Raw genomic sequence first — 26,831 nt, forward strand, 5'->3', positions numbered from 1 at the left:
GGATGTCTCACCTGCTGTCCTGTTTCCAGCACCTGCTGACAGGTAAAACAGCTCACAATAATGGCACAGAGGAACTACACAGTGTACTGTTTTGCACAGTCACATTTTTAGCTGCAGGCTCAATTTATAACATAGCGATACTTCTAGCATTATCCTATTAAGATAAAATAATTAGCATACTTGGCTTACATTTATCAGTCCATGCATTCCCAGAAGGATATTAAATAATATACGGCTAATGAATCCTAAACACAAGACATTTTTGGAAAATTGGACATGGAAAAGTTTTCTGCCTAAAAATATTCTTTAAAACAAGAATATTACAGCAAGTATATTTGATGTAATTCAGAGTGATTTCTCAACACATTTTGTGTATACTTTGACAAAATAAAGCAATCAAATGCAGTTTTATAAGCATAAAATAGTGTGCACAGTACATACTAGGCCTATTTATATATCGCAGTAAACATTGAACACTATACATGTCTAAAAGATGTGATTGGTCAATGTGATCTCAAAATCACCCCCCAAAAAAAGTGCACATTTGTCTACATATACACTACCTGACAAAATTCTTGTTGTCAATGCCAGTTGTAAGAGCAACAAATAATAACTTGACTTCTAGTTGATCATTTGGAAAAGTGGCAGAAGGTTGATTTTTCAGATGAATCATCTGTTGAACTGCATCCCAATCATCACAAATACTGCAGAAGACCTACTGCATCCCGCATGGACCCAAGATTCTTAGAGAAAGCAGTCAAGTTTGGTTAAGGAAAAATCATGGTTTGGAGTTACATTCAGTATGGGGGCATGCGAGAGATCTGCAGAGTGGATGGCAACATCAACAGCCTGAGGCATCAAGACATTTGTGCTGCCCATTACATTACAAACCACAGGAGAGGGCAAATTCTTCAGCAGGATAGCGCTCCTTCTCTTACCTCAGCCTCCACATCAAAGATCCTGAAAGCAAAGAAGGTCAAGGTGCTCCAGGATTGGCCAGCCCAGTGACCAGACATGAACATTATTGAGCATGCCTGGGGTCAGATGAAGGAGGAGGCATTGATGATGAATCCAAAGAGTCTTGATGAACTCTGGGAGTCCTTCATGAACGCTTTCTTTGCCATTCCAGATGACTTTATTAATGAGTGATTTGAGTCATTGCAGAGATGTATGGATGCAGTCCTCATGATGGAGTCAGACACAATATTCATTCTTTCTCCACTGCAGCATGACTTTATATTCTATACTGGACATTATTTCTGTTAAGTGACAAGACTTTTGTCTAAGTAAAGTCAGACCTTACTGCGCTAATAAAGTAATTAATAATCAAGGCATGATCATATTTTAATTTGCTCAACTAAGCGTAATCTAGAGGCCTTTGCCTTTATATAAGCCACTTCTGATACCAAATGATCAGCTAGAAGTCAAGCTATTATTTGCTGTTCCTAAAACTTAGATAGGTGACAAGGAATTTGTCAGGTAGTGCAAGTAGTACTCATCCTCAGCTGGGATTTGCTAGAGCTCCAAAATACAATCAAATGGTGTAAATTAAGAGACAAAATGAGTAACACTGATGTTTTAATGCTTTCCTGTGCAGCCATTTGCAGGCACCAAGTCAAACACTAAACTGTAAAATAAATGTTAAAACAAATCTAGGTTAATAAAACAGATTGTGTTTTCTACCTCAAACTGTTATTTGGTATTTCCTGTTTCTAAGCCATAGATATATATTCACTAGATATTGCATACGAGCCCTGAGCATGCATCAATAGAGCCGCCATATTTGTACAGTGCTCCCGGGACAAAAGTCATTCAACCGCACTAGTCAAGACTAAAGCCAACGTGAAGATGCTGGACTTTAGCGCTGTGTACGGGTGTAGTAACAAGCAAACAAAGAAAACAAAGCACAAAGGCAGAACATATCATAGGTAACATTTAGTTTTTTACGTTTTTGTATGTTTTGAACTTTTGTGCTCAAGTAACGTTATTGATGACTCTAAATTCTAGGCTTATGCTAGTTTTGTTGAATAAAATCCGCAAACAATGTAAATGAAATATGAAAACAAGACGCTGCGGTGCCAGAAACTTGTATTATTGTCGGCTAAGTGAAGTAATGGCTAGTTTTGGAGTAACTTATAGAGGTGCCTGATAGCATAACAATGCCTGCGCCTCAATGTGCATACTGTCCACCATCAATTACTGAATATTACAAATGCTATATCATTTAGATCAGAAAGGTGGACGTGCACATTGAGACGCAGCAATGCTTTACATCGTTCATAATGGAGATTCATTCACAAACGAATCGCTTTCCCCTGTCAGAATAGAAGTGAAAGCAGGAGGGGGGGGGGGGGTGTTTCTGGACACAAATTTAACAGGAAGGGAGGATAATACATTTCCATGCACACAAACACATGCTCTTTGTTGGCAAATGCACCCATGCGGTCACTTATCCACCGATGTAGAAAAGTGATGTAAAATTAGACTCTTTGTAAGTTAAAGTCAGAATTATTAGCCCCGTGTTTATATTTTCCCTCAATTTGTTTAACTGAGAGCAGATTTCTTCAACACATTTCCAAATCAATAGTTTTATTAACTAATTTCTAATAACTGATTTATTTTATCTTTACCATGATGACAGTAAATAATATTTGACTAGATATTTTTCATGACACTTCTATATAGCTTAAAGTGACATTTAAAGGCTAAACTATGTAAATTAGATTAACTAGGCAGGTTAGGGTAATTAGGCAAGTTATTGTATAATGATGGTTTGTTCTGTAGACTATCAAAAAAACATAGCCTAAAGGGGCTAATAATATTGACCTTAAAATTGGGTTTTAATAAATTAAAAACTGCTTTTATTCTAGCCGAAATAAAGCAAATAAGACTTTCTATAGATGAAAAAATATTATCAGACATACTGTGAAAATTTCCTTGCTCTGTTAAACATCATTTGGGAAATATATATATATATATATATATAAAAAAAATAATGATAATAATTTAAAAAATTATGTGAAGGGGGGGGGGGGGTTGTATGGGGGCGCTAATAATTCTGACTTCAACTGTATGTGTGTGTGTATCTATCTATGGCTCTGGATGGCCAGTCTTCCACTGCACCTTGGTCCCACATTTATTTCAAAGGAGCGCTACCCTGTACCAAAATGGCGGCTCTATTGATGCATTCCTTCTAATAGACAATAACAGCGTACAACAGCATCTAATGTAAACATCTATGGTTCTGAGCTAAATCCTACACCAAAAAAAATTATCTACTTGAACCCAAGTATGATTCAACTGAAACAAGGACAAGATAAAATAATGTGTCATTTCTAACAGAATAAAATGCTTACGACACCTTTACAAGAGCAGTGACACACTGGACTGTGTCTTCCTCATGCAACTTCCTGTCTTCTCCTCACTACACCTGTAAATAAACAAATCATGCAGGGCAAGAACAATGCAATAAACCAAAGTGCCCCAATTATGCCATTTCAAAGTTTGTAATGCGTCTCCTGTAACAGGTTTCCATCAATCCAAGGTCAAAGCATCTTATTGTATACATAACAGCAACAGTTTTATTAATGCAGGCTTTTTCCTGTATAGAGAACTACAAGGTGGCCACCGTCATATGTGCTGCGTCCCAATTCGCATACTATCCATCCTAAACAGTATTTGAAAATAGAATAAGTATGTCTCAAATCAAAGTATGTTGAAAAGAGTATGCCAAAGGTGCCCAGATGCTCTATTTCCGGTAAAAATTGTAAACGTAGAAGCGTCCATACTCGAACCGCTGATATTGCCCACAGTACACTGCGCGTTGAACAGGAATTCGATTAGAACTACAAACGCAGGTGAAAAGTGTAAATAAACTACAAATATAGTGGCGAGACCACGCACGAGACCAACTGTCAAGTAGAGAGACTTCAGTAAAGCTATTAGTATGACTATTAATTAATATCTAGCCTACTGGAACATAAATAACATAATAACATAAATAACATTAACGTTAAATCGCGTTTTAGGGTGTTATATTTAATCTGCTACAATAATACTGAACTTATATAAAGATGTGTTTGAACTTTAACATCTGAATGCAGAATTACCCAAAGACCTGAGAAGGATTTGGCAGATGGCAGATTATCCTGCTGCTGCTTCTCCAATAAGGTAGGAAATTAAATATGACAGAAATATGGATGATGTGTGGATGATTGACAGGGCTTGTAACTTAGCAACATAACGATCTGTTAATGAGGAAGTAGTATGTCCCAAAGATTGCATACTCTACACACTCAGAAGTATACTTTTCCTTCAAAAAAAAGTACATACTTTTAAGGCGTAGTATAAGTATGCGAATTGGGAAGCAGCACTAGTTGTGTACCACCTTCACCTTTTGACAAAAATCAGGCAGGCAGTCACGACTATCAACTTGAGTGATGCTCAAGCACTGGTCACGTATTTAATAGCATTAAATAAGAGAATGTTTTACTTGATACAATAAACTAGGAAAAAATGCTAAATGTGTTTGTTTCAAGTAGCAAAAATGTGACGATACTATGTCCACCTTATTTTGAGCCAGGAAAAACCCTGTCCAGTGTCTAAAACAGATGTTTCAAGGATTCAGTCTCTAAGCCCCACCTTTCCAAGAGCTTGCTTTGCTCTGATTGGTCAAATGGCCCAGCCCTGTCCACATGAACATGGGTATTTTCAAAACGGCATTTTATTTTTATGTGGTTTCAGGTGAATGAAACTGAAACTTTCTGAAAACTCTGGCAAAGGTGAAGATTTTCAGAAACTCCTGGTACAGTGTGGCATGTGGACAGTACGACCAGAGTTTTTGCCTCATTATTTAGTGTGCACACTGTTTTCTCCTTTCTGATTAGCCAACACGACTGGATTCACTCCGAACAGAGAAGACAGATTTTCTAACATACTTTTCTGGCAAACACATCACGTATTCCCCACCTCATCCGCACCACGTGTCCCATAACACCACCTCTGTTCTCTCATTTACATTGACTTGTATACAGTTGTGAAATTACTTAATTCCCCATTTGGTGTGAACCCAGCATAAGTGTCATTATCGCCCCCTGTTGATGGGGTGTGCCCTTAACATCACAGTCTGTTTCAGCATTTTATATCCATGTACTTGTGGACATGGCCCCAGTCTGTTTGTGATGTTGTCCACTTAAATCACCACTTACCATATCTGAATTTCAGCTCATCCTCATGTTAACACAGTGATATAAACAAACAGCAACAATAATTATGGTTTTACCATAAAAATGAGTACAACACCAACATGTGGACAACATAAACGTCGCTAGAAAAATTGCTTTAAGATCTGTTCATCAAGCGCAAGTAAGGGATAATTCTGACTGAGTTTATTCTGTTGAACACAAAGGAAGGCATCCTGAAGAATGTTGGAAAGCAGCAGCCATTGACTTTCTATAGTATTTTTTGTTCCTTGTATGGATGTCAATAACCGTTTCCATCCAAAGATGCTAATCAGATTCACAAAAAAACATTTGTGAATAAAGCACAGATTCAATCCAATGAGTCAAAGAGAACTAAATTTCCTGATATAATGACACCAAATGTCAAAAAGACAAATGGATTTTGAAGATGAAGACGAAATGCAATGAACGCTTTTGGAGGCATGAGATGCTGTTCGAGAGCGCAGGAGTTTAAGATCGTTCAGGAGGTAATCATAATAATAATAATAATAATAATACGGAACAACTGATTTTTGATGACTGATTTTGGAAAAGGGATTTTAGAATGACCAAAATAACATTTCAGATGTTTTACAATGTGATGTCCGTTGGTCCATTGGTTTGCCCATTCATGGTGTGCCATTACGCCCATTTATTAAATAACATGATCTGTTAAAACAATCACAAGCCAGAATTCAAATGCGTTTCTATTGTATATAAATCCAGAAAAACAAACAAAAAGCGCTCAGAGGTAACTCAAATATTTGGTCAGTGCTCTTTGGGTAAGGGATTCATCAAAGGCATCAAAGGCCCTGATGAAGGCAGATCCTTGCCGAAACGCGTAGGTTTCTTGTAGGATTAAGCCATGTGAATAAAGGCTTTCAATTTTCCACATTTTCAGAGTGCCTTGGACTAATTTCTGTTGGCGTTTCTATTGTAGTTTATGCACATTTTCTTCTCATAGGATAAAGTGTGTTAAATGTTTCGAGAAAAAAAAAACACCAGAAAAAGGTGGTTTGCCTTCTCCAGGTTGGAGGAAAGTCCTTACCTCAGGTGGAGGAGTTCAAGTGTCTTGGGGTTTTGTTCACGAGTGAGGGAGGGATGGAACATGAGATTGACAGACAGATTGGTGCAGCGACAGCAGTAATGCAATCAATGTACCGGTCCATTGTGGTAAAGAAGGAGCTGAGCCGTAAAGCAAAGCTATCGATATAGCGGTCAATCTACTCTCACTTATGGTCATGAGCTTTGGGTCGTAACCGAAAGGACAAGATCTCGCATACAAGCAGCCCAAATGAGTTTCCTTCACAGGGTGGCAAGGCGCACACTTATAGATAGGGTGAGGAGCTCTGTCACCTGGGAGGAGCTCAGAGTAGAGCCGCAGCTCCTCCACATCGAGAGAAATCAGCTGAGGTGGCTCGGGCATCTGTTTCGGATGCCTACCTAAGGAGGTGTTCCAGGCATGTCCCACTGGGAGGAGGCCTCGGGGAAGACCCAGGACACGCTGGAGTGACTATGTCTCTCGGCTGGCCTGGGAACGCCTCGGGATCCCCTCGAAGAAGCTGGAGGAAGTGTCTGGGGAGAGGGAAGTCTGAGGTTCTCTCCTGAGACTGCTGCCCCGGAAAAGTGGATGAAAATGAATGAATGAATGAATGAATTTCAAAATGTATGCGCAACTCGGCTTTTTTCCAAATGATACATAAAAAAGGTGGATGGAAACATAACTAGCAGCTGCATTGTCCCTAAAATTGTCCCCAAATTCTTCAGAATATCCTGTTTTGTGTTTAACAGAAGAGAAATAAATCTGTGTTTTAGTAAATGGTGAGTACATTTTCTTTTTTAGGTGAACGATCCCTTTAAATGATGTGCAATTTGATCTCTGCAAAGCTCACACATTACATGAAACACAATACCCTAAAAAAAACAAGCACAATGGGGCACTTCCAAAAGACAAGAGAAGGAGAGGTGCGAACAGACATGATGAGTCTCACAGATAAGAGAAGTAGAAAATTTATTGCAGTATTTGTTCCATCAGAGGCATGTGGGTCCCTTTACGCTGAGCAGGGCGACCTGTTATCGCAAAAATCTCCTTCGACACAGCCCTCCTCACAGACACTGCATGCTATACACAATAAATTACAGCCACACGGTGCTATCGTACAAAAATGGACAAACAGAGAGAGTCGTCATCAGCCGGTAAAGAAGGAGCTAAGCTATATAGAAAGCTGCTTGACGCTAGGAAATCCGAAAAAACGAGAGAGAAAAATAAAGGAAAATTGGAAAATAAAAAGTAAAAACATCAACAAACTAATTCTTTCAACATTCAGTATATATTTAAATTTCTTTTATAGATATAAACAATATTTTTATGTTAAACTATGATACACTGGGAGTAGAAATCAAACAACCAGAAATCTGCTGCACAACAGCGAAGGAGCACCCATACAATGTTTCTCCAAACATTTTTATTCCTGCGATACGACGATGCACCCTGGTGCAGAGGGCAAAAAATGTCACCACCAGACCCAGAGTGCATCAGAGAGAAAGAGAGAGAGAGAGAGAGAAAGAGTCTGTAGTGTAGAATAGCCGCTCGTGTTTTTGAGTGTGTGTGTTTGGCTGACCTGGTAGATGTTTGGCCGTTCATGGAGAGACGTTGAGTGTGTTGCATTAGGCTGAGAGGATCTGAGATGGGAGGTATGTGCGTGCCTGCGTGTGTTTATTTACGTATTATTAGCTGGAGTTCCTGTCCTTGGCAGCGTAGAGTGAACGTAGAGTCTGCGCCACTTTGTGGTTGAGCTTGTTGCCACTGGTGAGCGTGATTTTTTTGTAGATGATGTCGGTCTCTTTGATGCTGTCCACCCAAGGCACCAGCTTGCGTCCGTCACGCTTTTTGGCCTCGGCCCACGTGCTGGAATATGAGCCGGCCATCCAGTGGATGCTGTAGCCGTCGCTGTTCTTCTGGATGACGCGGGCAATCTGCGGCCGGTCGCGGTACTTGGGGCAGTGGATGGCGATGATATCGAGCGCGCTGACGGATTCGTTCATGTTTGCTGACAGCAGTTCTGCTGAGTCTCCAGTGCGTCTCCCACGTCGAGATACCTGTGAAGAAATAGAGACAAACCATGAGAAATGATTGGATACTTGAACACAAACGCTTTGAAATATCCCCATAAGAGCCCCTAATATGGACTTTTGAGAATGACCTTCCATGTAGTGTGTACCACAGTTCTGAGTGAAGTGAAATATCCAGCTGGTGTATAAATCTGAAGGTGCACTGTGTTTAAAACTATTGATTCTTCTATAAAAGAGTCGACTCATAGTGGTTCAAATGAATCGCCGCTGTAACGAGTCTTTAGCTGTGTCAGCATGACGTCGAAACAGAATTCAAGCTCCGCCCATTTGTTGCACACACAGACTCGGGGAAATTTAAACCCCTGGCCCCGCCCACAAACATTGTAGCAAAAAAAAAAAGAGGAAGACAAACACTGTAGCAGATCCCAGTTAAATCATGTCGCATAGACGCTGTGGTCTGAAGTGTGAGGGGAAAGTTGCTGTTATTGTCCCTACCCAAAGATGAGGCTGTGAAGTCAGTGGTTGAGGTTTATTTTTGCAAAAATACCTCAGCATTATCACCCAGCCTTGTGCTGTTCACGTCATTTTTATGACGAGTGCTTCAGCAATCTCCAGCTTACAATGGGGGATTCTTCGGCCGTTTGTTAAAGGAAGGATCAGAAAAGACTATTGATGTATGGGACTTTGACAGAGCTCGACAGGAACTTTACAGTACACAGTTCATGGATCAGTTTCTTCCTCCAATTCACAAGTGTAAGTAACTTAAGTGTGATTAAAATTGTTGCCTCTGTTTTCTCTAGCTTGCAAATGATGTATTTGTGTTTTGTTATTTGTAACCACTTATAGTGTATCTGGTTAACTCTTTATATTCACATAAACCACGTTCAAAACATGGCACATGTCGCTTTGTTTAGGGATTTAAATGCGCTTGTGAGCTTACGATTCTTTGCCGTTTGTCATTGCTATGGCCACTGTTCCTAAACACGTGCGGCAGTCAAGTTTTAAAATAGTTCAGCTTTTGCCACTGTGTGCATTAATACTGAGTGTGTGTCAATGTTTTTACTTATGGTTAAGAATAGAGCAATATGCTGGTGTTAAACTGCATTGCTTTAATGCACTCCTGCATTGAGCTCACATACATACTCTCTGCACTCTGACTACTTCAAAATTGTTGATAAGCTGTGGTGGGCATTTCTCTCTGTCTCGTGCTGAACGCTGTCGACCAATCACAACAGACTGGGTCATCGGCCCAATCAGCGCAGATTAGCTTCGCGCTAAGGAGGGGTTTTGGAACAAATGAATCACTGAACGATTCAAATGGGAGTCGCTGGGATAATTAGGTAAAAATAAATGCATATTATAATACAATGAAAGTATTTTGTGACCTTGCATGCATATCAGCCTGTTGTTGGAGACCCCCAAAACCAAAATTTGACCCTTTTAATGCATAATAGGGGCTCTTTAAGATACATTAGATGGAATCTGAGAGCTCTCATGTTTTATCAAAATGTTTTTTAAAAAAGTGGACAGGCATCTATGTTTATGTTAGTCTATTTCTCCTTATCCTAAGGTCTCCATAATCCTGGACCAGGCCGTATCCTGGGCAGAAACTGTGGCAGTCATGGAGGAGCGGTTAGCTTGAGACTACTAAAAGACGAGTCTCCGAATTGATCCCGTGGGCCAGCCTAAACACCTGCCGCTGACCTACTCAGACCTGCAGATTCTCCACGATGAATGTCCAGCGTTCTGCAGTGCCTAGACTGCAGCTCTATTTTTACCCTTCACTTTCGTCAATTGGTGAAGTTTGTTCCTGGCCACTTTCGCCACTGGCTTGCTTGGTTTTGGGACTTGTGGAGCTGCGCATTGATGGATTTGCTCTTCAGTGTTTGGACTTTCAACAGTGAAATTTAAACTACACTGAACTGAAGTAAACCAATCTTTGAAAACTGGACTGACACAGTTTAAATTTACTAGAACTTCTGTGTTAAGCTGCTTTGACACAATCTACATTGTAAAAGCACTATATAAATAAAAATTAATTGAATTTGTGACTAAAATATTGCTGCAAACACACATCCTGACCCGAGTCCTGTACCGTGAAGCTGGATTAGCTGGTTAGCCAGTTAAGTTTTAGTTTAATTTTCACAAACCTTGAGTTTAAGGTAACATGAAGACAGCTCGACTTTAATCACTCTTTGTTTTTAGCTCTTTGAGCTAACTTCATGACACATAAACCATGCAAACTAAAGTCAAACTTAACTGGCTAGCTAGCTAATACGTCTTCATTGTGCAGGCCCCTGAAGCAGGAGAGAAGACAGTTTTTTTTTTTAAAGTTTGTGTACAAAATTGTTCATAGAGCTTCGTATGATTAAAGTTGAAATCACATGGATTGTTTTGATAATGTTAGGTTCCTTTTGTGGACTTAGGGTCTACTCGCACTATGTACAACTGCCCCCTTTTTTAAGATTCTTTCCATACACTAGGACCTTATAACCACTTTTCAACCGGAAACACTGGCGAGATTTTAACGTACAGTATGTTTACCAAATATTAATGTAGGAAATGATCCAAAACTAAAACATTATTCATATACTCAGGGTTCATACACATTTTTACTACTAAAATTCTTTTCCAAGACTTAAGTAAACTTTCATGACCTAATGTTTCATGCAATGTCTACGCGTGGTAAAAGAAAAACAATGCATGTTTAAATTTATTACAGCATATGGTAAAACATGCAACAATCTATTTAGTTTCAATTTATAATTATGTCCATGTAAAACTAATATAGATAATGCTTACACTGCACTAATAATGTGAGAGTATGTGATTGACCAAGGACAGAAAAGAAGTAAATAACCAATATTCAAGTATACAGATATCTGTTTTCCATGACTTTTTCAAAACTTTGTGGGTTTTTCTGTTTTTCCAAAACTTTTCCAGGCCTGGAAAATGCCATGTCGAAATTCCATGACTTTTCCAGGTTTTTCATGACCGTATGAAGCCTGTATACTGAATAAAAATCTATTAAATCTAGCTATTTCCGCAGGTTGGCACTTATAAAACTGCGGAAATAATGGTTTTGCCTTGGTTACTGCAGTAAACAAAGCAGCACAATGTCAAATCTAGCAGGATTTCATAAACTACACAGCATCCTGATATTCGCAGATTTAATTCTTTTTAATACTTTTTAAGAGCAACTATTTCTCTACACTGATTTATCAACTTTTAAAACTTTTTTAGACCCCGCGGACACCCTGTAAAGTATCTTCATCAGAATCAGAAAGAGCTTTATTGCAGGTATGTTTACACATACGAGTGATTAGTTTTTGTGACAGAAGTGTCCACAGTGCGACAGAATGACAGTGACAGAACTAAGACACAGATAATAAAGAAATAAAAGAATAAAAAATAAGAATATCTAATTTTGACAAATGTACATACAGTATACTATATACACTATTGTAGGCATTGCTACATTGTGCAAATTAAAATGTTAACTATGCGTGTTGTAAATAAATAGGTGTGTGTATAAATAGTGTTTGTTCTTCAATTATGATCAACTTGTATACAGAAGATGAATCTCATGGAATTGGAACAACATGAGGGTGAGTAATTAATAACTCAATTTAGAGTTCTGACTGAAAGCAGTTCTTGTGCAGAATGAGCTGCTAAGAGGACTTGACTAAGACTATGGTGGTGTTTTTGTGTTTCCTCACCCCGGGGGTCCTCTCCTCTCCTTCACTCCTCTCATCGTCCTCCTCAGAGTCGGCTGTGTGGTGGTTTCGGGGACTCGCGGCTGATCCACCCAGCAGTGCAGTGATGGCTTTATTCCTCACGTTTGCACTCGTATCTCCATCCTCGTCCTCCTCATCAGGGTCCAGGTGCTCCATCAACAGCTTAAACTGATCAAAATTAATAACATTATTGATTGAATGATTATTTAAAACTACTTTACTGTGCCAAAACGGTCTTCAGCTAAACAAAGAAAAAACTGAAGTCATTGCATTTGGGAACAGAAATGAGGTTCTAAAGGTGAACGCGTACCTTGGCTCTAAGGGTCAAATAACAAAAATAAGGTCAAGAATCTTGGTCTGAGTTTCAATAGTCATGTCAAAACATTAAGCAAATCAGCATACTATCATCTCAAAAACATCGCAAGAATTAGATGCTTTGTTTCCAGTGAAGACTTAGAGAAACTTGTTCATGCTTTTATCAGCAGCAGGGTGGATTACTGTAACGGCCTCCTCACTGGCCTTCCCAAAAAGACAGTCAGACAGTTGCAGCTCATACAGAACGCTGCCGCCAGGATTCTGACTAGAATCAGCAAATCAGAGCACATCACACCTGTCCTCAGGTCTTTACACTGGCTCCCAGTTATCAGAATAGATTTTAAAGTATTATTACTGGTCTATAAATCACTAAATGGCCTAGGACCTCAATGCATTACAGATATGCTCACGGAATACAAACCTAACAGATCACTCAGATCTTTAGGATCAAGTAAAATAGAATTTCCAAGAGTCCAGTCAAAGCAGGAACTCTTACTTTAACAAGTTCAATTCAACCAGCAGTACAATGTTCCTAATGTACATAGTTTTTATGCAAATCATAATAAGCATTTGAGGAAATCTATTAAATGAGACCCTTTGAATTGAATATTATCAAAATTATCTTATTTGTTACACCACCAGCATAGTGTAAGCCATGTAGAAATGTTTTTTTCAACTAAATACAAGTTAAATAAAACTGATAATAATCAAAAGACTTGAATATTGAACACTTGAAGACCTTGAATATTTACAAAAATAAAGCTTTAGTAAACGTACAGCACCTACGGACATATATTTTAACGTTTAATTCAGCCCCAGAAACAATCTGCATGTGCTTTACTATCGAACGTACGCCGAGAGAAAATGAAAGTAAAACTAATCTGATTTTGACATCAGTTGCGGGCCAGAAAGAGGAGGAGGGCGGGCTGTAAATGGCCCGCGGGCCAGCAGATTGAGAACCCTGCTCTATGGTTTTACCAATGAGTGTTTCAATTAGTACCCTATACAGGGTTATACAGATTTAAAAAAGATCTTTAATTTAAATAGTTAGTTACTTAGGATTAATAATGATGAAAGCAAATAATAACAATAACAATAATTAATATTGTTAAGTCATCCTGTGGATTTGATGTAATTCTGTCTAAAGAGACCATTACTGGCTAATATTTTATCGTAATTACTAAAAAACAACAGCACCAACATACTTTAAATATTATCACGAGCAACAAAAACAGATTTAATTAGCAGATTAGTTTTTTCTAAAGACGACAGGTAAGCTTACGTCGAGGAACTGTTTGACGATCTTCCTCTTCAGCTCGTAGGTCAACTCGCCATGAACCTGATGATGACGGAGGAAGTCGATGGTCTGCTGTGGGTTGAAGTTGGCCAACGTCTTCCTGTTTACTGCTTTATCGTACACCTTGGCCGACTCCGAGGGAGAGTACTTCTGAATTTTGCTGCATTGGGAGAGAGTATGAAAGAAAATATAAAGACATACTAAGCCAAGTGAGTATTGTCAGGTTTGGTTACCTATGTTTGACAATACTTTTTTGACAAGTAAATATGAAAAATAAAAAGAATAGCTTTATCTACTTGTTAAGATGTGACAAATGTAAGACCAAAATGTAAATGTTTTTTGACCAATAGTTGTAGTTATAAAAGTATACTAAAAACTCTCATCATTTTCTCACCCTTCACTTACCACAGTAATTATTTTCCTACTATAGAAGTCAATGGGTGCCAGCAACCAACATTCTTCAAAACATCTTCTTTTGTGTTAAAACCACATGAGAAAAAGTAAATGAGGCAATTTTAATTGGTGGGTGAACTATTCCTTTAATATCAGCCTTATTATGAAAAAAAACGACATTTATTAGGTTTTCAAACAATGAAATTATCTTATTTCAGTTTCAGAAAAATGGTTTTGATTCAATATTAGTGTTAGCATGAAAATAACCTTAAAAATGTCATTTATTTAGGCTAATTATTATTAAATTATGCTATTTCAGTTTATGAAAAAGTTTTATGATTTAACATTAGTCTTCGAGCAAAACAAAAACTTGCAGCTAGTGTTGCTTTAGTCAACAACCCTACTATGACACAATATCTGTCAATGAATCTTTATCACATGATGAAAATAAGACAAGACTAAAATTTCGGTCATGTGATGATGAATTTAGCAGTATTTAATGGTTGGTTTTTGATTTAATATCAGTCTTTTCACGAAAATAACCTTGCAATCCTAACAAACATGATTAGATTATTGATGTGCATGATATGAGTCTGTTTGTTACCCGTCAGAAAAGCCGTAGAGGTTCTTGAGGTGTTGTTTGAGCACCAGCAGTAACAGTATGCCCTGCGACGCTCTGGCGAAGTCCACGAGCGATGTTGAGTCATCAGGAAGACGCTCCATTACGGCATCAGCATCATCGAGGTCTGATTCTGAATCCGACTCAGACTGTCTGATGTCCTCCGTGGGCTTGGGCTTCCTTACCCGATGGCCGTCCTCATCCTCCTCATAATCATCATCATCATACTCCTCCTCTCCACTATGTCTTTCCCTCTCCTCTTCCTGCGCTCCTCTCTCCTCCTCTGAACCGTTCTGCTGCTGCTGCTGCTGCGGTTGTGGTTGTGGTTGCTGGCGTTGCGGTCGCCTCCGCCGTCGTCTCCTTTTCCTGCTTTTCCTGCCTGGTATCTTAACCAGAGACTGGGAACAAGAAACAGGTTTATTGTTTTTATATAACCTGCTTGTGATTCATTTTATGTTAATGTAGTTGAAGTCAGAATAATTAGCCCTTCTGAATTATTAGCCCCCTGTATATTTTACACCCAATTTCTGTTAAACGGAGAGAAGATTTTTTCAACATTTCTAAACATAATAGTTTTAATAACTCTTTTCTTTTATCTTTGCTATGATGACAGTACAGAATACTTGTTTAGATATTTTTCAAGATACTAGTATTCAGCTTAAAGTGACATTTAAAGGTTTAACTAGGTTAACTAGACAAGTTAGGGTAATTAGAAAAGTCGATGTATAACGTTGGCATAATATATCTTATAAATATAACTTAAGAGGGCTAATAATATTGACCTTAAATAGGCCTGTCACAATATCTGTCAATATTTTTTGTTGTACGATATATTGCACTAAAATATGTTGCGATAATTGATATTATTGTTATTTTAAGACCATTTTATGCCACTTATTATACACTCATTCACCCATTCCAAACCTGTTAAACTTTCTTCTGTTGAACCCAAAAGAAGATATTATGAAGAAAGTTGAAAACCTGTAACCATTGACCTCCATAGTATTTGTTTTCTATGGACGTTACTGGTTACAGGTTTTCAACATTCTTCAAAATAAGAAGTTGATAAAGATTTAAAACCATTTGAGGGTGATAAAATGTTTACACTTTGGGGTGAACTATCCCTTTAAGCTTTTCTATGTGATATTGCATAATGAGCATTGAAATATGTGGATGGGAAACAGCTATTATTGAAGTAGGCCTTAAATGGATATAATTCACCCAAAACTAAAAATTCTTTCATAATTTACTCACCCTTTAGTCGTTCCAAACCTGTTTGACGTTCTTTCTTCTGTTAAACTCTACTGAAGATATTATGAAGAAAGGTGGAAACCTGTAACCATTAACTTCCATAGGATTTGTTTTTCTACTATGCAAGTCAATGGTTACAGGTTTTCAGCATTCTTCAAAATATCTTCTTTATTGTTCAACAAAATAATAAGCTAATAAAGGTTTAAAACCATTTAAGGGCGAGAAAATTGGCGATTTTGGGGTGAACTATCCCTTTAAGAATTTTTATGTGATATTACATATCACCATGTAACCATTGACTTCCATTTGTTTTTCCTTCTACAAAAGTCAATGGTTACAGGTTTTCAGCATTCATCCAAAAAAAATTGTGTTTAACAAAATAAAGAAACTCAAAAAGCTTGTAAATATACTTGAAGAGGCTTGAATAGTGAGTACATTTTTTATTTTGGGGTGAACTATATCTTTAAGCTTTCTATGTGATATTGCATAATGAGCATAAAAATATGTGGATTGGAAACAGCTATTATTGAAGCAGGCCTTAAATAGATATAATTCACCCAAAACTAAAAGTTCTGTCATAATTTGCTCGTCGTACCAAACCTGTTTCAATTTCTTTTTCCTAATAAACACCACTGAAGATATTTTGAAGAAAGTTGGAAACCTGTAACCATTAACTTCCATTTGTTTTTCATACTATGGAAGTCTTTTACCTTTCTTCATAATATCTTATATTGTGTTTAACAGAATAAAGAGACTCATAAAAGCTTGTAAACACTTGAACGGGATTAAATAGTGACTAAATGTTACTTTTTGGGCGAAAAAGCCCCAATTAAATTGATCAATAGTGCTTTGCCTCACAGACACTTAAAAGTTTGCCCCATACGTCAAAGAAAACTTCTTTATCCTACTATGGAAGTCAGTGGTTACAGGTTTCAGCTTTATTCACAATATCTGTTTCAGTGTTCAACAAAATAAAGAAGTTAATAAAGGTGTATAACTACTTAAGGTCAAACGAACTGCAAGTAAATTTTCATTTTTGGGTGAACTGTCCCTTTAAGCTTTCCTATGTGATATTGCATAATGAGCATTAAAAATATGTGAATGGAAAACAGCTATTATTGAACTAGGCCTTAAATGGATTTAATTCACCCAATTATAATTAATGTCATCATTTACTCATCCTTTACATGTTCCAAACCTGTTTGACTTTCTTTTTTATATTAAACCCTATTGAAGACATTTTGAAGAAAGCTGGAAACCTGTAACCATTGACTTCCATTTGTTTTTCCTACTATGAAAGTCTTTCAGCTTTCTTCAAAATATCTTTCGTATGTGTTAAACAGAATAAAGAAACTCATAAAAGCTTACGTTTTAACACTTGAAGAATATTAAAGAGTGAGTAAATGTTCATTTTTGGGTGAACTACTCCTTTAAATGAGCAATAGAGCTTTCCCTCACGGACACTGAAGTTTGCCCCATACTTCCAATAAAACTTCTTTATGAATCCGTATTACAGCGAGACACGCTCACAAAACAATCCATGCAGACCGTAACGACCAGTCAGTCGCTCTTGAGCACGTTTACCTCTTTAAAGGTCTGCAGCAGGTTGCTCCCCGATACAGACAGTGTGATGTCTATATGATGCATGATGAACAGCGGCTCCTCCTGACTCTGATAGGGGAAGTAGGCCAGATTATCAGCGATGAACAACAGCATGTTCACCTCCATCTTCTGCTCAGACAGACAGATGCAAAAGGTCAGCTTAAAAATCACAACAAAGAGCCACAAACATATGGGAGAGACACAGAAATGCATGCTAACCGAGCTGTCGTCGAAGAGATTGAGCAGTGAGATGAGAAACGCTCGCCGGTGTTGTCTGTTTGCGCGGACCATGCTGTAGAGGTGTGAACACTGAGCTGAATTGGACTCATCCTGACGGAAACCTCGGATCACAGACCCGGCTAATCCAAAGACTGCCTGCTGCACCTGGTACGACATCTTCATCCCTGCTACAGCTTTCATCTGTAGGGGAATGTGTGCGATTATGTAATAAAAACAGGCAATTCATGTAACAATATACTACAGCGCAATTATAATGAGCCAGTCACAGGGTGACTAAAAGATTATTATCTGTACTTTGCCTTTCCTTTTGAATTTTTTGGGACAATTTAAAAGATAATAGTTAACACTTTACTTTAAGAGATGTTTATAGGACACATGAGATGTTTTGCATGCTTATAAAAGCTGTCATTAAGTGGCATTCGCTCAGTTGTGCCATTTTAAATGCAAAGATGATATTGTATGTTTTGACAACTTGACATAAATGCATGAAAACTTGTGTTTGTCTTTGTCCTGTCAACCTGACATTACCAAAACAAAAAAAACATGTCATAAATCTGTCAAAAAGATGATTGTCATGATGAGCGTCATTAGTACTTTTTTAACCTCAGCGGTACAAGCTAAAGTGGTACAAGCTGAAGCGGTACAAGCTGAATTAGTTTTTAAAAATGAATGACGCAGCTAAAAAGTTTTGACAGTCAACTCTGTCATACCGCTCAATAGCGTTGGTTTTAAAAATGAAATGCAGCCATACGTTCCTCTGGCTACATAATTTGTGATCTCCAGAAATGTATATAGGGGGACATTTCCAGAATGTACCTATGTTGCATAAATCTGTCATAAAGATGATGGTCATGAACCCATTATAACAGTCTCATGAATTGTATAACAGCGTCATTAGTATTCTTTTAACCTCAACTACAGCGGTACAAGCTGAATTTGTCATAAAAAATGAAAGACTCTGTTAAAATTATTTGACAGTAATGTCAACGTAATGACACTTTTAATGAGACATTTTAATGTCAAACACAGTTTGTTACACTGAAAACAGGATCAGAAAAATATTCAGGATACAATTATAATGCCTCCAGGCTTTTATGGACACCAATTTCAAGAACTTTTAAAATCACTAATATTTTAAATCGAGAACCTTTGTAATATACATCCTAAGCATATAGAGCACCATGAAAGTCATTCCTGTACTTAACATTTTACTTATACTTGTACTTATATGTTGACCTTTTTAAACAACCGTTCGAAAAGTCACATTCAAAGAACTTTAATACAATTATTTGACTTTATGGATGCTCATTTCGGTTAATTTTGCCAACCAACAACTGCATATTAACTGTTAACTGGTCAGAATAATATTAAATCATTATTTAATATAAAAAATTGATGTGACTATTTTGTGTCTGACACATAAAATATTGCATTTTAAAATACGGATTTTTTAACATGCAAACATTAACAACGGAACATAACAAAAGAGCATCTTAACACATTTGCAGTGTTTCCAACAGCATAGAAAAAAGAATAAACTTAAAAAATAAGCCTGCCCTAGATATTTTTCACTTAAATGGCAATTTTAGATTGCAAAACGAAAACACTGACTGAATCTTTTTTAAGAACCAGCATAGCCTGTTTTTTCCCTATCATGTTTTTGTCAAATAAAAATATCATGCTACCTCAAATCAATCGCTCCACGGAAAATATGCATTTAATTAATGCTCCGCTGTTATTATTATATCATAAACCTCTGTCAACATTTTTATTAGAAGTCATTGTTTTAAAGTAATGACTTTGCAAAACTTCTTTCTCCAATTCTGTAAATAAACTTTAATATTTATGACACAAATCAAAGACTGAGGCATCAACTCGTCCATGTCAAACTATGACCAGAAATATTCTTTCATTTAGCTTCTTTGGCAATATATATCTGTAGGCATGTGTGGTTGCACGTGTTACCACCCCGAAAGTTAACAAATATGTGTTGCACATTTATGCAGCCAACAAAAAAACTAAAATTATATTTTTAATCGTTTAACTGACACCATTAATCGGTTAAAAACTTTCGGTTAATGGTGAATCGGTTATTATGAGCATCCCTAGTTGATTTCAATCCTAGCAATATTCAAATGTGGTTTCAGAAGTATTAATAAAATGCATTATTTGTCATAGTTCATGTGTAAGATTGAAATGTAAGATGTTTAAATTAAGAATTTCTTAGTTTTTTTGTTTAATTTTTGAAAGTAGCACAGTACAATTTTTAAAACTTTAATTCAGCAAACTTTAAATTCAAGCACTGTCAAGTACCTGTGTTTTTTAAGCACTTTCCAGGCCTTGAATTCATTTGTCTGAAAATATGAAGCACTTTCAAGAAGCGAGGGAAACCTGTACCTTATGACAATCATGTTTATGACAGATTTATGACAAGTCTTGGTAAAGTTAGGTTGTCGTGACAAAGATGAAGACTGGTGGTGATGTATTTATGTCAAGTTGTTATAACAAACAATGTCATCTTTGAATTTAAAATGACACAACTAAGAGAATGACACGCTAAATAACAGTTATTTTAAGCATGCATAAAATCTCATTCACATTCATGGTGTCACCTCTTTCATTAAAGTTTCATGACAGTCTAATGAACACTCCTTCTACTAAATTATTACTAAATTTAAACAAAAAAAAAAAACTTATTAAATGAAACTAATATGAAAATATTTCAACAAATACCAATAAATATAGAATATTAAATATATATGATTTTGAAAATTATTTTTCCCCTAAAATATTGCAATTGCTTCTATATACATATGAATTGTTAAACTTTTGTTTACAAGCACATGTATCCATAAACCAGATCATTCTAGCTTACTATTTAGGCATTTACCTTTGTTTCCCAGTGTAAGATTGTACCATGGGAGACCAAATTTCAAATGCATTTGATCAAGAGGAATAGTAAACCTGAATGATCCACATTATAAATTCATGCATGTAAATGATGAAACGTATGCCAAGGTGTGTGGATTGATGCTCACATGGATGAATCCAGTGTACTTCTTATCAATCTCCACCAGCTGCTGGTCTGCTTTGTTCCTCATGGTGGGCTCTGCGTCTGTGCCCATCGCGATCAGATATGGAACACACTGTGAAGGAAAAGTGACGAGTCTGTGTTAGTGTGCAAGTTCTGCTGCCAATGCCAATGCTGTGACAGTGATGAGCTGGACTAAACCCAGACATGCACCTTTTTTGTTGATTGTGATGGAAAATGTGGAATGGATTTAAATAAATTAAACTGTGATACAAAGAGCAATCTTGATCCTGCCTCAAAGTATGACCAAATTAGTCAGATGTTATTATGAAAATAATATTAATACTACTATTTTTAAAATGTTTCAGTTTTTCTTTTTCAGAAATGAAGCACAAGTTCATCAAAAGTAGAATGGCCTGATTATAGTTTTACCATCAAAAATATCTGTTTCCAGTCAATAAAGAATGCTAAAAAAAATTAGGGTGTAACGGATCATGGTTGATCCGTGATTCGTACGGATCACAACCCACGGTACAGAACACACGTGACCCATGGATTAATACTTTTTTAACTTGTGATTTGAATGAGAGAGGCGACCTCTCGATTAATCTACATGTATGAAAGCATTTAGGCTTTCCTGTAAAATGTAATGATGACGGAAAAAGTCATAGTGGGTTATTCAGGATGTGGTGGGTTTCTTAGGTAATTAAAGGTGTTTTCTGTCACCACCTGTTTAGCCTGTATTAAAGCATTCAGTGTAAGCTGCAAGAATAATAAATAAAACACCCACGCAACAAATTATAAATGATGGTGATCTACATATGTTTATTAAGCCTTTGAATTGCTGCATTCAAATCTGTTTGGAAAACACAAAAATCAAGAAAGAGATTTAGTCTTTAGTCTTTTGAGTTAGACATGAAGTGATAAACAGTTTAATAACACAGAAGTACTGGGAGAACAGTTTATAGTTTAGATATGGTTTACATGTAGGCAGCAATTACATTATTTAACCAAAAGGTGGCGACAACCAGCCATCAAAAACATGCCACTGAATAATTCTTCAAAAATTATTCATTTAGCAATGAAACATGACGTTTTATGAGTGAATAATGGAGTTATTTATTGAAAATGAGACTAAAAATAAATATGGGTTGTACTAATTATAATGTTAGATTTCTACATTTAGCGTCATCAACAACAGTAATAGTAACAGTGAAGTTTCACAGTACTGAATATTTTACTATTTGTTTTTATTCAGCCGATTATTCCTTCATTTTATTTGTAATAAAATTACAGGTTCTGAGTTCTGTTTGTTAAAACCAAGTGTCTAGCAGTGCTGTTTTTGTAATAAATGGAAAACAAATGACATTTGTCTCCTCCCCTATTTGGCTGATCCGAAAAATGGTTTCCACTGGGAACTTTTATTTATTTATTTTTTTTCAAACAACTTAAGCAGCACAACAGTTTTCAACATTAATAAATAAAATTTTTCTTCATCATCAAATTAGAATGATTTCTGGATGATCATGTGACTCTGAAGCCTGATAATTCAGCTTTGCATCACAGGAATAAGCTACTTTTAAAGAGAGAATTTACTGCTTTAAAACTTTAATCATCAGCTTAAATGATACATCATGACAAAAAAGATACACTTTCTAAAACACTTTTCCAAAATAATGTATTTATGTTAATAAGACAAACAACAATAAATACATAAAAGACAAACCTCTAAAACAGTTTTTAAGACTTGCCTTTTATAAAACAATTATTGAAACATTCACATTTAAAAAGAAACTCCTTTAAAGTCTCTCCAGATAAAAAAGCTGTCTTATTAAAAATAGGGAAATGCAAAAGATGCTGAATATTATTGCAATATTAACATTTTGGAGCAACTTCTTTAAGCAGATGTCCTTTTAGTGTTGTCACGATACTCGAATTTGGTACCAACTGATACTGAAGTTTTAAAAACGTCCATTTCCTGCTAACATTTTAGCGCATTCTTAAACAGCGCTGATTGTGTCCACGTGCTCAACAGAAATGACTGTGATTGGCCATGAAGGTCACCAGTCCACTTAGCTTACCATTGTTTACTGTGTGTAAATACAGATATAAGGACACTGGAGAGTCTTAAAGCCTGGAAAATGGACGTTTATAAATGTCAGTACCGATTGGTACTGAATTTCAGAATCGTGACAACACTATGTCGTTTAGTAAATCCAATAGACTTATTTTAGTTACTTTTCAAAATAGATTAATATAGGAAACAATAATTTCAAAATAGTAATAATATTTCTCTTTAAATTGTATTTTTTTAAAATAAACCTATTTCCAGACTGCAAACTTTTGAATAGCGGATATTTTATTATTACATTTTGCTTTATATTTTACCCATGCTTTATATTCATATGTACATATCCTAAAAATCAGAGGATTGCAACTATATCAAGGCTAAGCAAAACACCCCAAAACATGTATTTGTATGCAAAAGCTTATGATTTAGTGTTTGTTCTGTAATTAAAAAGTGCTGTTGTAGGATTTTTTGTTTACCTGTACAGGGTGTATGAGTCCCTGACTGAGTGTCAGAGCGATGACATTGAGGGCAAAGTGTCGTACACTGGACTGTGTGTGGAAAAACGACTCCAGCACCTGCTTCAAATAAAGCTGCATGATGGAGCTGCTCATACCAGACGAGATGTCACCCATCTCTTTCAGGTCCTCCTGCTTCGACAGTTTATTCCCTGAAAATGTACAAACACATGCCTCATTTTAGGGTGGAATTCATAGTCACAGTAAGTCAAATCAATTCAATTCATCTGCATTTCTATAGAGCTTTTACATTGTAGATTGTGTCAAAGCAGCTTCACATAGAAGTTCTAGTAGATTGAAACTGACAATTCAGTTTTCAGAGTTTCAGTTTAGTTCAGTTCTGTGTGGTTTAATTTTCACTGTTGAAAGCCCAAACACTCAAGAGAAAATTCATCAATGCGCAGCTCCACCAAGCAAGCCACTGGTGACAGCGGCGTGGAACAAACGTCACCAATTGACGAAAGTGAAGAAGAAAAAAAAACCTTGAGAGAAACCAGGCTCAGTTGGGCACGACCATTTCTCCTCTGACCAAACTTTTTGTGCAGAGCTGCAGTCTAGGCGCCGGAAAACGCTGGATCTCCATTGTGGAGAAGCTGCAGGTGTGAGTAGGTCACCGACAGGTGTTCAGGCTTGCGCACAGGATCAGTGCAAAGACTCGTCTGTCACTCGGGTCTCATGCTGTCTGCTCCTCCATGACCGCCACAGCGTCTGCTCAGGATACGGCCTGGTCCAGAATTATGGATACCTTGGCATCATCTCTTCACAGGTCTTGGATCACATTAATGGCACTGCACAATCTCTAGAGTCCTCGGGAATCAGTTTTTTTTTCCCAAGAACCATCGGACTTAAAGAACCATTTGACTTAAGAAAACTCAAGAACCATTGGACTCGAGCGGCACCTGACATGCAAAATCAAATTTTGTGAGCTATTTGGGGAGAATTAATTTTGAGAGATAGAGAGATAATTTTGAGTTTATTGCCACTTCAGCTTCTTGTCATTGCAAAAAAAAAGATCAAGTTTACCACATTTTATAAATAGCACTTTTCTATAGTTATGAAAATATTCTAACATTAAAAAGTCTCCAACAGCAATAAATAATACACAAGGTAAAATACATAAATAATAATGATAATATACGAGATAAAAATCTAAAACCGTTTAAGGTTTACTTTTGATAAAAGTTTTACAATTTTAGAAGGATTCACATTTAAAAATATTTCATTTAAAGTCTGCCCAGATAAAAATTGTTCACAGTCTTATTGGAGGAATATAAACAAGATGCATGGCAGTGTGGGTTTCCCTGTCCACTGATAATAACTGCCTGGCGCTTATTACCATGTCTCAGTATTAAAGTGTATAATCATGTCCACAAGAAACTAGGGTTAAAAGATCTGTTCCAACTCTCTGTGATTATACTGCAACTCAAGAAAACTTTCACTATTAAACGTGCTTTAATTAGTCCCGGTTAATTTATGGTAAAGGCTTCAACACCGTGTTTCTGTACGGAACAAAACTGCTGCAACTAAAAGTTACACCAACTGTGCGCTATTTTAAAGTTTCGAGCTTGTACACCGAGACTAATACCCACGGCACACTGGAATAACTATGACTGGGTCTACTAACTAAGCACCATTCACATATTGCATCTTTTGCATTTAATTTTCTAGCATTTGCTTGATTTAGTAATCATTTCTGAGATCGGAAAAACTCTAATACAGGCTATGTTAAAATGATAAGCTACTGCTCAAAATAGAAGGAAACATTTCCTCCAACCTTTAAGCAATGGCTTATGGAGCTTCTACACCACCTGACCTTAAGAGGTATGTTTTTTCCCACCTGGCAACCTGTTTTAGATCATATAAAGAAGATGGACCCCTCAGTCATTTTAGAAGAGTAGAACCTTTCCATGTTATTTTATTTATTTATTTAATTTTTCCTTTTTTTCTTTACTTTTATATACAGGAGTAAAATATGTTTTACTTAATATTATTATTTATTTGTATTTTATCTTAATATTATTTATATATTTTATAGAACCTAAATGTATGTGTGAGACACGTTTTGTTTTGTTTGTTGTGTAAAAAAAAAAAAGAAAAAGTGAAAAGCTATTTGTACTGTACGTTTCATATCTATCATGTTCAATAAAAATACTTTTGAGAAAAAAGAATAAGTTACTGCGCTGCCCAATGAACGATCACAATGGAGTGGACACTCACATTCTCTGTCTGCCTCCTGCATGCGTGTATCCTCTTCCTGAAGGTACATCTGAAGGTTCTTCAACACCTGGATCTTCAGTGTGATGGAGCTCCGGTTATCAGACAGAAGCCCGTTATACAGAGTCTTCACCTCGGGAACGAACATCTGACTCGGGTGCATAATGAACAGGAAGCCTGCAGAACATGGGATTGAAATGATTAAGTATTAGGGTTAAAACTGATTTTATTTTTATTGTACATTACAGCGGTCCCTCATTGTTCGATGAAGTTACATTCTAAAAATAATACGCAATCAACAAAGTTTATTTTTTTTACAATTATTATAGTAGTTTAAGGCTGTAAAACCCCTCACTACACACTTTATACACTTTTCTCTGACAGGCATTAACATTTTCATATTTTCTCTCTTGTTTAAAACTCTCAAAGTTCAAACATTTGTAGATAAATAAGTCCAGTATTATAGAATGAAACCAAAGATCAAAACCTGTTGTCAGGCGCAAACATTCATCGCTGTTAGCAAAGGGTTCATAAAGCTTTTTAACTTTTGTGCGGATAATGTTGGCATCCGGCGTAATGTTCTTTTTCCTGCAGTCACTGATCCACAAAGCTAAAGCGGACTCCATCCTTAAGGTGGGTCACGCACTAGATGCGCCGTGCATATGACAGTTGGAAGTAACATACACCGGACGCACACATTTGCATGTTATTTAAAATGTAATAATTCAGATGGCGCTCTGTGGTGCGGCCGAAATATGAACAGTGTCCCGAGTCATAGCTGGGCACCGCAGACAGCCGCCAGCTTGCGGAGCCGCGTAGAAGTCTACGTTTACAATTCTGAAATGCATGGTGAGGCACATCCGGTGTGCGACACCCTTTACGATGGTCTTGCTGCAGACAGTTACAACCCTTTTTGCATCCTTTATGAAACACACAGCTAGTAATCGAAGATTTATGTTAATTTGGCAAGCTAATTGAAGCGCTGTAAAAGAAAAAAGCATGTCAAATTGCACACAAAAAGATTCGCGAAACTGCAAATTCGAGAAACTGACCACTGTATTAAAAAAACTCAAAATAAACTGAAAATAAACAGAACATTTCTTTAATTATTATTTGTATTAAATTACAGACCAAGTAAAATTTTGCGATGATGCAGTATATGAAACAAATCTGACAGAGAACATGTTCTGCAATAAAAAGCTGAGAAAATATGCAAGTCTAATCCTAAAAAAAGCAAACAACACCCAGTTCTACA

General features: G+C 36.8%; 1 protein-coding gene across 2 annotated transcripts in view; it reads right to left on the reverse strand.

Annotated features, from left to right (window-relative positions):
- Positions 1–7,213: 7,213 nt before the first annotated feature.
- Positions 7,214–26,831, reverse strand: part of nipbla (NIPBL cohesin loading factor a) — a 94,129-nt gene continuing 74,511 nt past the window's right edge. For both annotated transcript variants that reach the window (XM_056457315.1, XM_056457316.1), the window contains exons 37-45: positions 25,580–25,753; positions 23,324–23,514; positions 20,784–20,891; positions 17,725–17,925; positions 17,488–17,634; positions 14,638–15,050; positions 13,626–13,800; positions 12,011–12,196; positions 7,214–8,318 (exon numbers count right to left, since the gene is read on the reverse strand). In XM_056457315.1, the coding sequence (XP_056313290.1) occupies positions 7,950–8,318; positions 12,011–12,196; positions 13,626–13,800; positions 14,638–15,050; positions 17,488–17,634; positions 17,725–17,925; positions 20,784–20,891; positions 23,324–23,514; positions 25,580–25,753 (1,964 nt within the window). In that variant the 3' untranslated portion in view covers positions 7,214–7,949. The remainder of the gene's footprint in view (positions 8,319–12,010; positions 12,197–13,625; positions 13,801–14,637; positions 15,051–17,487; positions 17,635–17,724; positions 17,926–20,783; positions 20,892–23,323; positions 23,515–25,579; positions 25,754–26,831) is intronic.

Source organism: Danio aesculapii, chromosome 5 (genome assembly GCF_903798145.1).
Source record: "Danio aesculapii chromosome 5, fDanAes4.1, whole genome shotgun sequence".
Taxonomy (NCBI): domain Eukaryota; kingdom Metazoa; phylum Chordata; class Actinopteri; order Cypriniformes; family Danionidae; genus Danio; species Danio aesculapii.